The sequence below is a fragment of the Thunnus albacares genome, chromosome 20, assembly GCF_914725855.1.
Source record: "Thunnus albacares chromosome 20, fThuAlb1.1, whole genome shotgun sequence".
Classification (NCBI taxonomy): domain Eukaryota; kingdom Metazoa; phylum Chordata; class Actinopteri; order Scombriformes; family Scombridae; genus Thunnus; species Thunnus albacares.
This window is the reverse complement of record NC_058125.1, coordinates 64,296-76,309: the sequence shown is the minus strand read 5'-3', so window position 1 is coordinate 76,309 and position 12,014 is coordinate 64,296. Positions and strand designations below refer to the sequence as shown.

The 12,014-nt window shown below is 38.8% G+C and overlaps 1 protein-coding gene across 5 annotated transcripts in view; it reads left to right on the top strand.

The window, feature by feature from the left end:
- The window catches only part of fasn (fatty acid synthase), a 78,409-nt gene that overhangs the window by 8,107 nt on the left and 58,288 nt on the right, over positions 1-12,014 (top strand). For 2 of the 5 annotated variants that reach the window (XM_044338721.1, XM_044338720.1), the window contains exons 3-4: positions 10,445-10,597; positions 10,845-11,018. In XM_044338721.1, coding sequence (XP_044194656.1) covers positions 10,445-10,597; positions 10,845-11,018 — 327 coding nt within the window. Of the gene's footprint in view, positions 1-7,166; positions 7,263-9,557; positions 9,726-10,444; positions 10,598-10,844; positions 11,019-12,014 lie in introns of all 5 variants that reach the window. The other 3 variants (XM_044338722.1, XM_044338724.1, XM_044338723.1) reach the window with 3 other exon arrangements.

The following is a 12,014-nucleotide window of genomic DNA, read 5'->3' as shown; positions in this document are numbered from 1 at the left end:
TTTGAGACTCAACTGCATGGACATTCCTTATCCTACAGATGCCATTCAAACTATAAAATGTTCACATAACTTTGAATTTTCAAAGTTATCAGATTGTTAAGTGATATTTTTAGTAGTTTTGCAGCAATTTAAGTCCAAAGTCAGGGGTTTTACAGCTGCTGTCAAGTCACACCATTGTGTAATGTGATCAGGCACAATGGAGAGCACAGATATTTTTAGACCAGAAAAAAATTCCAAATGTAAATACATTTCACATTGGACTTATAGTTTTCGAGATCTAAACCTTAATTGATAGGGAGTCCCTGTCCCGCTCTCATTGACTGCAATACAGTCTGCAGGATGTGTGTCTCCTCTCACTCCAGTTTCTTTAACTTACAGATTCTCTCTTCCTTCAAACACTTTTTACACATATCATTGAATCTCATGGTAAGCTAGTATTGCTTTTACTAATGATGCACAAATCTCTGGGCCCCAAGCTCTAGTTTGAGACAAATACATTTTCATCATCAAAATGGAGATTTTTTCTTCTCATAATAGGGAATGTCTGTCACGTCAGTGGTTTAGAACACCTTTCTCCCTTAGACAACAAAGCTGTGTGTTCAATACCAACTCATTGCAGTACTCCTCATAATATTGCTCTCATGTACAAAGTTGCTTTACATCTTTATTATACACAATAATTCAATTAGACTCCAGTTCTCTTAAATATCATTACCTAAAATGTACATTGATATGCTTGTTAAACACATCTTTTCCTGTCACATAAAGCATGTCTGAGTAGTCCAGTGGTTTAAGATCATGTCACATTAGAGTTCCTTTTAGATCTAAAGATTGTGAGTTCAAACCCTGTTTAGAGCAGAACTCAGTAGAGTTGAAGGTGAAAAAATGCACACGCCCACAGGTGCTGTCAATCTGCTAATTGAGACTGCAGTACACAGTCCTTGTGATAAAACCCCTCTTTCTCAGTTTAAAACTGTTGGTCACCTCAAACATTCAGTTTTCATTTACAGTTCAAAATTGTCTTCACCTCAGAAACACAATAAAACAATTCATACAAAAACAACATCAGATACTGTCATGTACAGACACATGCACATAATAGTCTGAAAAATTACAACTGATATATTTCATGAAGTTGTAATTCTAAACACTAAAATCTGGTCTGGCATTGTTGTGTGATGTTAGCTCGGTGCGTAGCATGTGTGACTTATAAACATGAGAGTGTAGGTTCAGTTCCACCTGTAGCTGATTTTACTCTTGGTAGATTTTTCAATAGAATTCAGCTTCCAGTAATGCAATCTAAATCAGCTTTCAGCAATCACACACAATTTCTACAGAAATTGCATTTTCTAGTTATTATTCTGTCGTCCGTACATTTTTTGGCTCCTTTCAACTGCTACATACTTTGTGCCATAAAAACCATTCAACTGTCAATCTGTGCAGCTCACTCAGCAGATGTTCGCTTTTATTGTACTTAGCTCATTTTTTTTGGTCGCTGACTACTTTTGCATACTTTGGGCGACAGAAACCATTCAAATGTTCCTTGTTACTTTTCTTCTTTCTAGCGTATTCCAGTGATTTTATATAATTTTTTTTAAATATTAAAATTTATAATGGAAACTCTATGGGAGGAATGTTTGAAAGTTGATATCTCAAAAACTAAAAGTGCTGAAGTATTCATGCTTTACAGACAGGTGTCCTGTATGCCAATACTTAAGATATTAAAACCTGATACCAATAGTGTCACCATATGGTCAGTTATTACATATTTTACATTTTGGTATATAACTCATGAATTGTAAGGTTTATCAAAACAATATTTGCACAATGTGTACCTTGGATGATTCCGATTCGCATAATCGACCATTTCCACCTAAAAAAAAAAAAATCTGTCATTGTGGATTTTTGATAAACATTTTTTTGCTTTTGCTGGCACATATTTCATCTAATCTTCACCAAACTTGGTACATACTATATTAAGAGCATCCCGGACAAAACTTATTAGCTCCTTTTTCGATATCCCATACCGTTTTGTTTTGAAGGCATGACCTGATGCTTTTAATTGGCCATCACTCCTCAATACTGAATTGGATTGCAACCAAATTTTGAAATGTTGTACAGAAAGTCATATTGAACAAGTGTGTAAAATTTCATACATACAATTCTATCAAAAGGGGGCGTTAAATTAACATTATAACGTGATATTTTTGCCATTCTCTTGTCTTTAATGAAATTAAACTTGGTATACAAGTTCTCCATGAGAATCGCATGGCATTCTGAACCATGGCACCAATAGCCCCACCTTGTTGTCATTAATAAAAAAACACCATATTCAGTTCAATTCAATTCAGTTTTATTTATATAGCGCTAACTCACAACAAGTGTCATCTCAGGGCACTTTCCACATAGCAGGTCTAGACCGAACTCTTTAATTTACATAGACCCAACAATTCCCCTGTGAGCAAGCACTTGGCAACAGTGGTAAGGAAAAACTCCCCTTTCACAGGAAGAAACCTCAAACAGAACCTGGCTCTAGGTGGGCAGCCATCTGCTTTGACCAGTTGGGTTTAGAGAGGAAGAAAGAGGGGGTGGGAGGGGGCAGAGAAGAAGGAAGAACAACAATAACAATAGATACATGACTAGCAACAACAAACAGCAGTGACAAACAGCAGTGACTGCTAGAGAAGGACATCCTCACGGCCACAGACCAGAGACTGGTCCTTGGGGTGCTTTGTGTGCAAACTCCAGGGACGAAGTCAAGTTTGTAACATGCAGTAATGGTATATGAATACATGCAGATGGAGAGGAGGAGAGAGGAGCTCAGTGCATCAAGGGAAGTCCCCCGGCAGCCTAGGCCTATAGCAGCATAACTAAGGGCTGGTCCAGGGCATGCTTGGTCGGCGCTAACTATAAGTTTTATCAAAAAGGAAAGTTTTAAGCCTTCTCTTAAATGTAGAGAGGGTGTCTGCCCCCTGGACTGAATCTGGAAGATGGTTCCACAGGAGAGGAGCCTGATTGCTGAAGGCTCTGCCTCCCGTTCTACTTTTGGAAGCTGTAGGAACCACAAGTATGCCTGCATTCAGGGAGCGCAGTGTTCTAGTGGGATAATAGGGTACTATGAGCTCTTTAACCCTTAGGAGTCTTGGGCTATTTTGGCCGTTTTTGCATACTTTTGAATTTGCCTTTATATATCACTTTAAAAAATGTTTAACATGCCAATGTTTGGTATCCTTCTTTTCAGCACATCACCTATATGACCAGACAATTATTTTTCACTTTGACATACTATATCATCATATTGAACCAAAAAACACACAAAATACATAAAATCCGATTTGGAAAATTGTAGTACTTTCTCTATAAGAAACACAAACATGTTCAACAAAGCATTTTAAAGGTTGCAATTGTAAACACATGTTGCAAATTTGAACATATAATGGTAACACTGAGATAAAATCAATCTATATACATCTATTTACAACAAAAAGCAGATGTAACAATAGGCGTTTTTTACTTTTTAGCTATGCCACTCTTCAAATTAGTTGATATAAACTATTAGACATAGAACTATATTACAGGCCTTGCATTCCCAGAGTGTAGTGAGGTTCCCAAATAGTGCAGATATAATATGTAAAGGTAACACTGAGATAAAATCAAACTATAGAGAACTATTTACAACAAAAAGCAGGGGTAGCCATAGGCATTTTTTTCTTTTTCAGCTGTGCCACTCTTCAAAAGTTGTAGGTGTCTTGCCTTGACACCTCTGGTTAGTATTGCTATTATTATTAGTCATATCTCTATTATTATTATCACTGTTATTGTTATTATTGTTGTTATTATGCTTCTCTGTGTCTCTCTCCTCACTCCCCCCTCTCTCAAACAGTTAGGTTGAGAGAAAAAGCTCAACCCAACTGGTCGTTGCTCTCTGATTCCGACAATGAGCTGTCATCAGCGTCTTCCTCTTGAAAAAACAACTTTATGGCTTGGCTTATGTTAAGCGTTCGCTTCATTTTTCCAACTCAAAAACTCCAAATCTTCGGAAAATTATCTCAATATCTCCTCACGTCTCTTGTTCTCTCTCTCCCGCTTCTCTCTCTCTCTCCCGCTTCTCTCTCTCGCCCACTTCCCTCTCTCTCCCGTATTTCTCCTCCGTAGGTGCTCTTCACAGTTGGCAATCCTCCCTTCCTGAAATGTTGAATCTGTGGAGCACGATCAGCAGATTCAAGCATTTTTCCATTTCGTCATATGACAAAAATGACGAAGATATAAAATAAATGCGACGTCTGCCCCGTCCCATCTTGCACGCTTTTACACATTTGTAAACATGATTTTTATATCAACGTATCTCCATTTTTACTTGGTTTATCAACACCAAACAAAAACTGGCAAAGAGTTTCAAGCCAGCACTTTGGACAGAAGTTGACAGCAACACTTAATGTGACTTTGTTTTTATGCCATGACATCCTGAAACAGACACGTCATTTGATCACGCCGGCGTGATCGGCAATCGATGGTCTCATCTGGCTCCATTGATAAATATATTTGGGTATCATCTGCATAACAATGAAAATTGATGGAGTGTTTCCGAATAATATTACCTGAAGGAAGCATATACAAGGTGAATACTATTAGTCCAAGTACAGAACCTTGTGGAACTCAATGTCTAACTTTTGCCTTCATGGAGGATTCATTAACATGTACAAACTGAAATCAATCGGATAAATAGGACTTAGACCAGCTTAATACAGTTCCTTCAATGCCAATTACATTTTCCAGTCTCTGTAATAGGATTTAATGATCAGTTGTGTTAAATGCAGCACTAAGATCTAACAAGACAAGCACAGAGAGAAGTCCCCTGTCCGATGTAGTTAGGAGATCATTTGTAACTTTTACCAGTGCTGTCTCTGTGCTATGATACACTCTAAATCCTGACTGAAAATCCTCAAATAAACTATTGTTATGTAGAAAGTCACATAACTGATTGGCGACTGCTTTCTCGAGGATCTTTGAAAGAAATGGAAAGTTAGATATAGGTCTATAGTTAGCTAAGACGCCTGGATCAAGAGTAGGCTTCTTAAGAATATGTTTAATTACAGCTACTTTAAAGGACTGTGGTACATAGACTGTTACTAAAGACAGGTTGATCATATCTAATAAAGAAGTGCTAATTAAGACTAAGACTTCCTTAAGCACCCTAGTTGGGATGGGGTCTAAGAGACAGGTTGATGGTTTAGATCGTTGAAGTTAATCCAGAAAGGTCAATTGGTGAAAAACAGTCCAAATATATCTCAGGTTTCACAGCTGTTTCTAAGGTTCCTGTGTTTGTGGATAAATCGGTGCCTGTTGAGGGTAGATGGTGATGAATTTTGTCTGTAATAGTTAGTATTTTATCATTAAAGAAGCTCATTAAGCCATTACTACCCAGAGCCACTGGAATATATGGATCAATAGAGTTATGACTCTTTGTCAGCCAGGCCAAAGTGCTGAAAAGAAACCTAGGGCTGTTTTTATTCTCCCCTATTAATGATGAGTAATAGGTGGCTCTGGCATTACAGAGGGCCATCCTATATGATTTAAGACTATCCTGCCAGACTGAGCGAGATTCTTCTAGTTTGGTGGAATGCCAAATCTTTTCCAATTTTCGTGATATTTGTTTTAATTTGCAGGTTTGGGAGTTAAACCATGGAGCTAACCTCTTATGTTTTGTTATTTTCCATTCACTTTCTTCTTGATCACTAACCTCCATCAGACCTGCTCCTTCAGCCCTGTCAGTCTCCTCCATCTTTCTCCTCTCCCTCTCATTGCCTGTTTTTAGAAACACTTTATTTTATTAAACTCAGATTTACAAGAACTCGAGGCTTAATGAGTGATCAACCAGTTTAAATTTGTATTTGTCTGAACTGGCGAAATCTTCTCACCTGACTGGCCTTTGGTGGAGCTGCCACCTTTTCTGAAGAAATTTCGTATATCCATCTACAGGTTGAGGAATTGAGGGATATAAAATTGCATTATGATCAACACAATGTGACCTTTTCACTTACATTAACTAATTATAAACAATAAACTATGCCTACTGATATGATTGTTTTGAAATATTTAAGAGGCATATAAAAGCAAAGTATGTAAAGAGCTGTCAATAACATCTCCTTTGCTTGTTCACACTTTGGCTGGCTGGCTCGTCAGCTAGTTAGTACAGTGGAAATCGCTTATAGTGATCATGGGTCAAATTAAGCACCATAAGCAAATGATTATTATAACCATTTTTTTTCTTTTTCTTTATTTCTCATGCAGATTATCATCTAATTGATATTTGCATATTTGTTACATGAATAAATAAGTAATGAAATGGCCAGCTTTGCTATTTACTGTAGCTATTTCAAAATACAGTACAGCTGTTTCACTGCTGACACCTTCCTGACTCATTTTAAGATGAGAGAAAGAGAGAGCACGCCCAAGTGAGCAGAGAGAGAGAGACAGAGACAGAGAGAGAGAGAAAGAAGCAGTGGTCAATTGAGCTAGAGAGTGGATGAGGAGAGCAACAGTGTGAGCGTGAAAGCCAGTGAATGAGAGGAAGAAAATGTTTTTTTCTGATTGTTTCACGGTGGTTACTAATAAACACACCCACACCCCGCACCTCCGCACCCCGGATAATGGTGCTGCAGCTGCTAATTACAATATCATATGTGTATCATGGGAGTAAAAATAAAAATAGCGTGATCTTAATTTTAACTTTTTTCCCCATATTTTCATGTATGAAAAGACCCAAAATGAACACTGTAAGTGGGAATTACTGAAACAGCATTTGTATAGGAATGATTCTGTCCTGAGCTTATTAATCCATATAAGCGATTGATCACTGTAACTGTGATGATATAAGGGGTTTCTGGTGTATAATGGTAGTGTTATATAGCCTATCCTCTTGTCTTTTCCTCACTTAAACCTAAATTTAGCTAATGTAGCTAATGTCAAGCAAGTATCAAACGAGTAACTTTATAGCTAACTACATTGACCATTATTTAATACAAATTCACATTGGATCAAGGTATACTCACTCTGTAACTACTTACTATTTCACTCTGTATATTATGTTTATCTTGGTAAAGTTTTAGCCAACATCTTGTCACAACTTCAGTAGTTTCTGACTACCGTTACAATCTCTTCCAAAGATGGTACAGGAATTGCAGAGTGGGCAGCACAGCCAATGGAAACGCAGGACTAGAGCAGCAGCAGCCTCTCCCAGGTCCTAGCACCCGGTGCTTTAGGTACATTGTGAATTTGAAGATGCAATGGCACAATTTGATCGATTTTAATGAATGAAATGAAAAATGAATGAGAGAAAGCTATTGATGATTCAAACTAATAATGTACATTTATTTTGGGGGGGCTAAAGAAAGTTTATGAGGGGCTAAAGCCCCCCTAAAATAGACCTTGCAACACCCCTGTTGTGACATGTTTCAATGATTTTATATAATTTTTTGAAGTATTAAAATTTATAATGGCAGTCTATGGGAGGAATTGTCGAACCTGCCCCAAATTTCTCATGCTTGATAAGAGTCCTGGCCTGAACACATCTACATGTCAATACTGAGTCATAGTCATGGTGCCACCTACTGGCAACAGGAAGTTGCAGGTGCTGTACTTGTATGACCTCTGCCTAGCAATTTGACCAGATCCACCTGAAATTTGGTCAGAAAAGCCTTAAGACCATGATGATGCTATACTGTGAAGCTTGTGAGTTTTCACTGAAGGCTGTTACCATGGTGATGTGGTGAATTTCGATGTTTCAACATGAAAAAACAAACTATTGTAACTTGACTCCACATTGTCAGATCTTTCCCAATTTTCACATTTGCTAAGAGTCCCAGTCTAAAGGCATCTACTATCTACTATTTAATCATCGTCATAGTGCCACCTACGGGCAACAGGAAGTTATAGGCCCTATACTTTTACTAACTACTCCTAGCCAGTTAACCAGATCCAGCTAAAATTTGGTCAGCTAAGTTGTAAGACCTTAAAGATGCTAAGTTGTGAAGCTTTTTGGTTTTCATCAAAAACTGTTGGTGATGCGGTATTCGCATTAAACAGGAAGCTGTTCTTGAGGGGCTGGAGATGATTGAAAACTCATGAAACTTTGCACATGCATAAGAAGTGGTGAAACTTGACAAATGATATAGGTCTTGGGCTTGGATGTGGCAAAATGGCTCAAGGGCACCCCCTAGAAAATTTCAAGTCAGAGGCCCCACCTTTAAATTTGATGTAGATGAATGAAATTTGGTGTATCATATCCAGATTTTAAAAAAGCCTCTTGGAACCATACCCTAATCACACAGGAAGTCAACCATTTTGAATTTACATTGCAATTTTTGACAGTTTTTGCCATAACAAACTCCTCCTAGAGATTTGATCTGACTGACCTCATATTTGGCCAGTGTCATTGTGATAAAAAGTTATCAAAGTCTTGAGTTTTCATGAAACTCACCTTACAGGGCGTGCCGGTCAATTTGCATGTTTCGCCATGAAACAAGAAGCTGTTGTAACTCCACTGGACTTTGTCCAGTACCCCAAATTTCACATGCTTGATTGGAGTCCAGGCCTGAACACATCATAGTCATAGAGCCACCTACTGACAACAGGAATTGGATGGAATTTACATGGTGTGGTCTACCCATGATATATAGCAATATGATTATATAATTAGTTGGTACTTTCTAGTGCCACGTAGTGGACACAGGAAGTGGTATTAACTCCTTCATGCATCAGATGAGCCTCATGAACCTCCAAGTGACCTCCACTAGATGTAGTGCTGCATTAATGACCCACTTGTGTAGCACCACCTACTAGCAAACAGAAGCACAGTGTTTCCCCTAGGTTGACTGCTTTCACCTGGCGGGGGTGGGGTGGTGGGGGTGTGTGGACTCAGCAGCCACACATTTCTCCATTCTCTATTTCTCTGTTTAGTGTCTTCAGGTTAGATAACCCATTGTTGCTAACTTTGGAGCTTACTCCCTTCACTCTTCCAACACTTGGCGAAACAACAGATGTGACTTTTTGTGGTCCTGACAAGCTGCAGTATTTATTAACTGACACACGGTAGCCCGTACTGTACATTTACTGCCATATTGACAACTTACTGCTAACGTTTTCTTCTGCTCGCATTCACCGTCACTTTTCTGCCACTCGCTCTCTCATTCAACCACTCACTTGCTACGCACACACATTACACATTGCCCTATTCCTTAAAAGCAGGTGCACTACCAATAGTTTCCCAGGCAGTGTCACAGAGGTTGACTCATGTTTCGGAACAGCACTGCACAGAGGCTTCCAAACGCTATTGATTTCTGGATGAATGGATATTTGGCATTATTTTTGGCAATAAAAAAATGTATTTTTGGCCTGGTGGGGTTCTCGTTGTCCTGGCGGCCTGTGTGAGTTGCGAGGGCCTGTTTATATTTGATCATCTTAATTCACTTTTGTATTTCTAATTTTGCCAGTTTTAATAACGCATCTTTTTCCCATCCCTGTTGTTTTCTTTCCAATTCTCCCTCTCTTGCTTGCAGTTTTTTCCTCACTGTGAATAAAAGACTCATCCCTCAGTGCCTGGCAACCATCTCAAGCTAACATTCAAGTGCTGAAAGGGTTGGACAAGGCCAGCTAACATTGCGGAGACCACACACCAGGCATCATGGGAAAGTAGGGAAAGTGGAAAGGGAAACAGATAAAGCAACGTGAGGTCCATGGCCTGAGGGAGTCATTGCATTGTTACAGAGAGAAAAGTAACTGAGAAAAATGAAAAAGAAAACAGGGAAAAAACAGACGGCCTTCTTTATGAGGAATGATGTACAGCAAGCTAGTCATTGTTGAAAAGAATTTTTTTTGCAGCAGGCTTTTTTTATGCTATGTCCAACTAGAGGTTAACTGGTTGACACGAAGAGTAAAAAGTTATGACATGTAAAAGGTGTTTTTCACCTTGATGATGTGTTGAAACTCTCAGCTCATCCAAACTAAAGAAAAATCTGTCACTGTCAAATTAACGTCTTCATTTCATCACTTCACTGTGTCTGCTTCTTTTTTTTACCATCCCTCCCTGCAACATTATCTTTTGCTAAAGTGATATGGCAAATTTTTATCAATAATAAAGTGTTAGAACTGCATATACAACTCACCTCTGACAATGTAGACAACATAGATATGCTTCATGCTTGTATTTAATAAAATGTTGTCAGGAGAAGAAACCCTGTTACGTTTGTTTCTACTCTCAGGCACTTTCACCAATCCATTTGATATCCCTCTCAATCCAAGCCAATTGGCCGCCAACTGAGGATCCCAAATGTCTCAAAATCTATATCATATTGATATATCAATATGAAAATTTTACATTTACTACCACTTCCTTTGAGAGGAATTCTTTTGAAAATTAGTTTTCTCCATTTTTGCTTTTTTCCAGGTCTGTACGGTCTTCCAAAGAGGAATGGTAAACTGAAGGACATAAGCCACTTTGATGCAGCCTTCTTTGGAGTCCATCCCAAACAGGCCAACACCATGGACCCCCAGCTGCGTCTCATGCTAGAGATTGCCTACGAGGCCATCATCGATGGAGGTGAAGAAACAGGATGAAAAATTTCAGAGCATCAAATCAATAAAGGACAGTGACATGAGTGAAAGTAGTAACAGTGGGAAAGATACACAGTATATGTTTGCTGGAAAAAAGTGTGACTGAATTGTTTTTTGTGTTTTCTCTGTCACTTTTTTTAAACTGTTGTCTAGTTTAAAAAGAGCTCATGATCTCAGTGAGGCTGTCTAATGAAATACTGACTGTTTAAAAACAATTAAATGTTGTGATGCAGGACTGAACCCGGCCACACTGCGTGGCAGTAAGACGGGTGTCTACATCGGGGTGAGTGGCTCAGAGGCTGGTGAGGCGTTCAGCAGGGATCCAGAGGAGCTGCTAGGCTATAGCATGACTGGCTGCCAGCGTGCCATGTTGGCCAACCGACTCTCCTACTTCTTTGACTTCAACGGTACGTGCACAGAGCCACCACCAATATACAGTAATAGTCATCTAAAATTGTAGGCTGGGCCAGGCAGCCCAGGCAGATACATTCCTTGGCTGATCCCAACTGTGTCCCTGCTTTGTACTTACATATATTATCCTCCCTTGATGAGGTAATGAATGCAGCACTGCCTTGTTAACACCCAAAGCATCACTTGTGGATACCAGTTTCAGAGGAGAAGCAGTGATGGAAGCTAAAACAGTTCACTGCCATCAGACAGATTGCCACAGGACATTTTCATTAACCCAGTGCGCCTGAAACCATCTGCTCTTATATTTGATATATACTCGGAGTGTGCTTGACACAGTGCATATTTTCTAGAAAAGCGTTTGTTTTATCATATTATAAGGTCATGAAAATATTATGCTGAAACTTTTTGTAAAACACTTGACATGCAGATTTGGATTTTTTTTTTTCATAAAGAAAGAAATAACTTAATTTGTTACATTTAATGCTGAATTTACATGACACAAATAATTAAGAATTTGTGGTAGACAGAGTTTCAAAAAGAATATAAAGTTTCTCCCAACTTGACAAGGGAGGGAGTTTGTTGGCTAATGGGCAAAAGACAGCCACACGTCGACTACATGCAAAAAGTGAAGCTTGTATATTTTACAGCCTGTCACTGTGATTGTGTGTTACTGTATTTGAATGTGCTGTCTGCACTCTGACAGCCACTGTGCTGTTGCATTTCTCAGTCAAAATCTGAATGCTGGTTTAAATTGCCTAACTATAGGTCATATTCGGCAATCCAGGGTCTGATGTCAAATCAGGGAAATATTTAACATTATTTATTGATGTTGTCTGCTCTGTCAGAGACAGAGATGTACATTCACACATATAGTCTGTCTTTTGTCTATTAAGTGCTTCCTGTAGAGAAAGTCTGGGAGAGGGTTTGAGGAATGACTTCACTTTACCTACCTTCTGCTTTCACAGTGGACTTTTGTCTGATATCTGCTCATG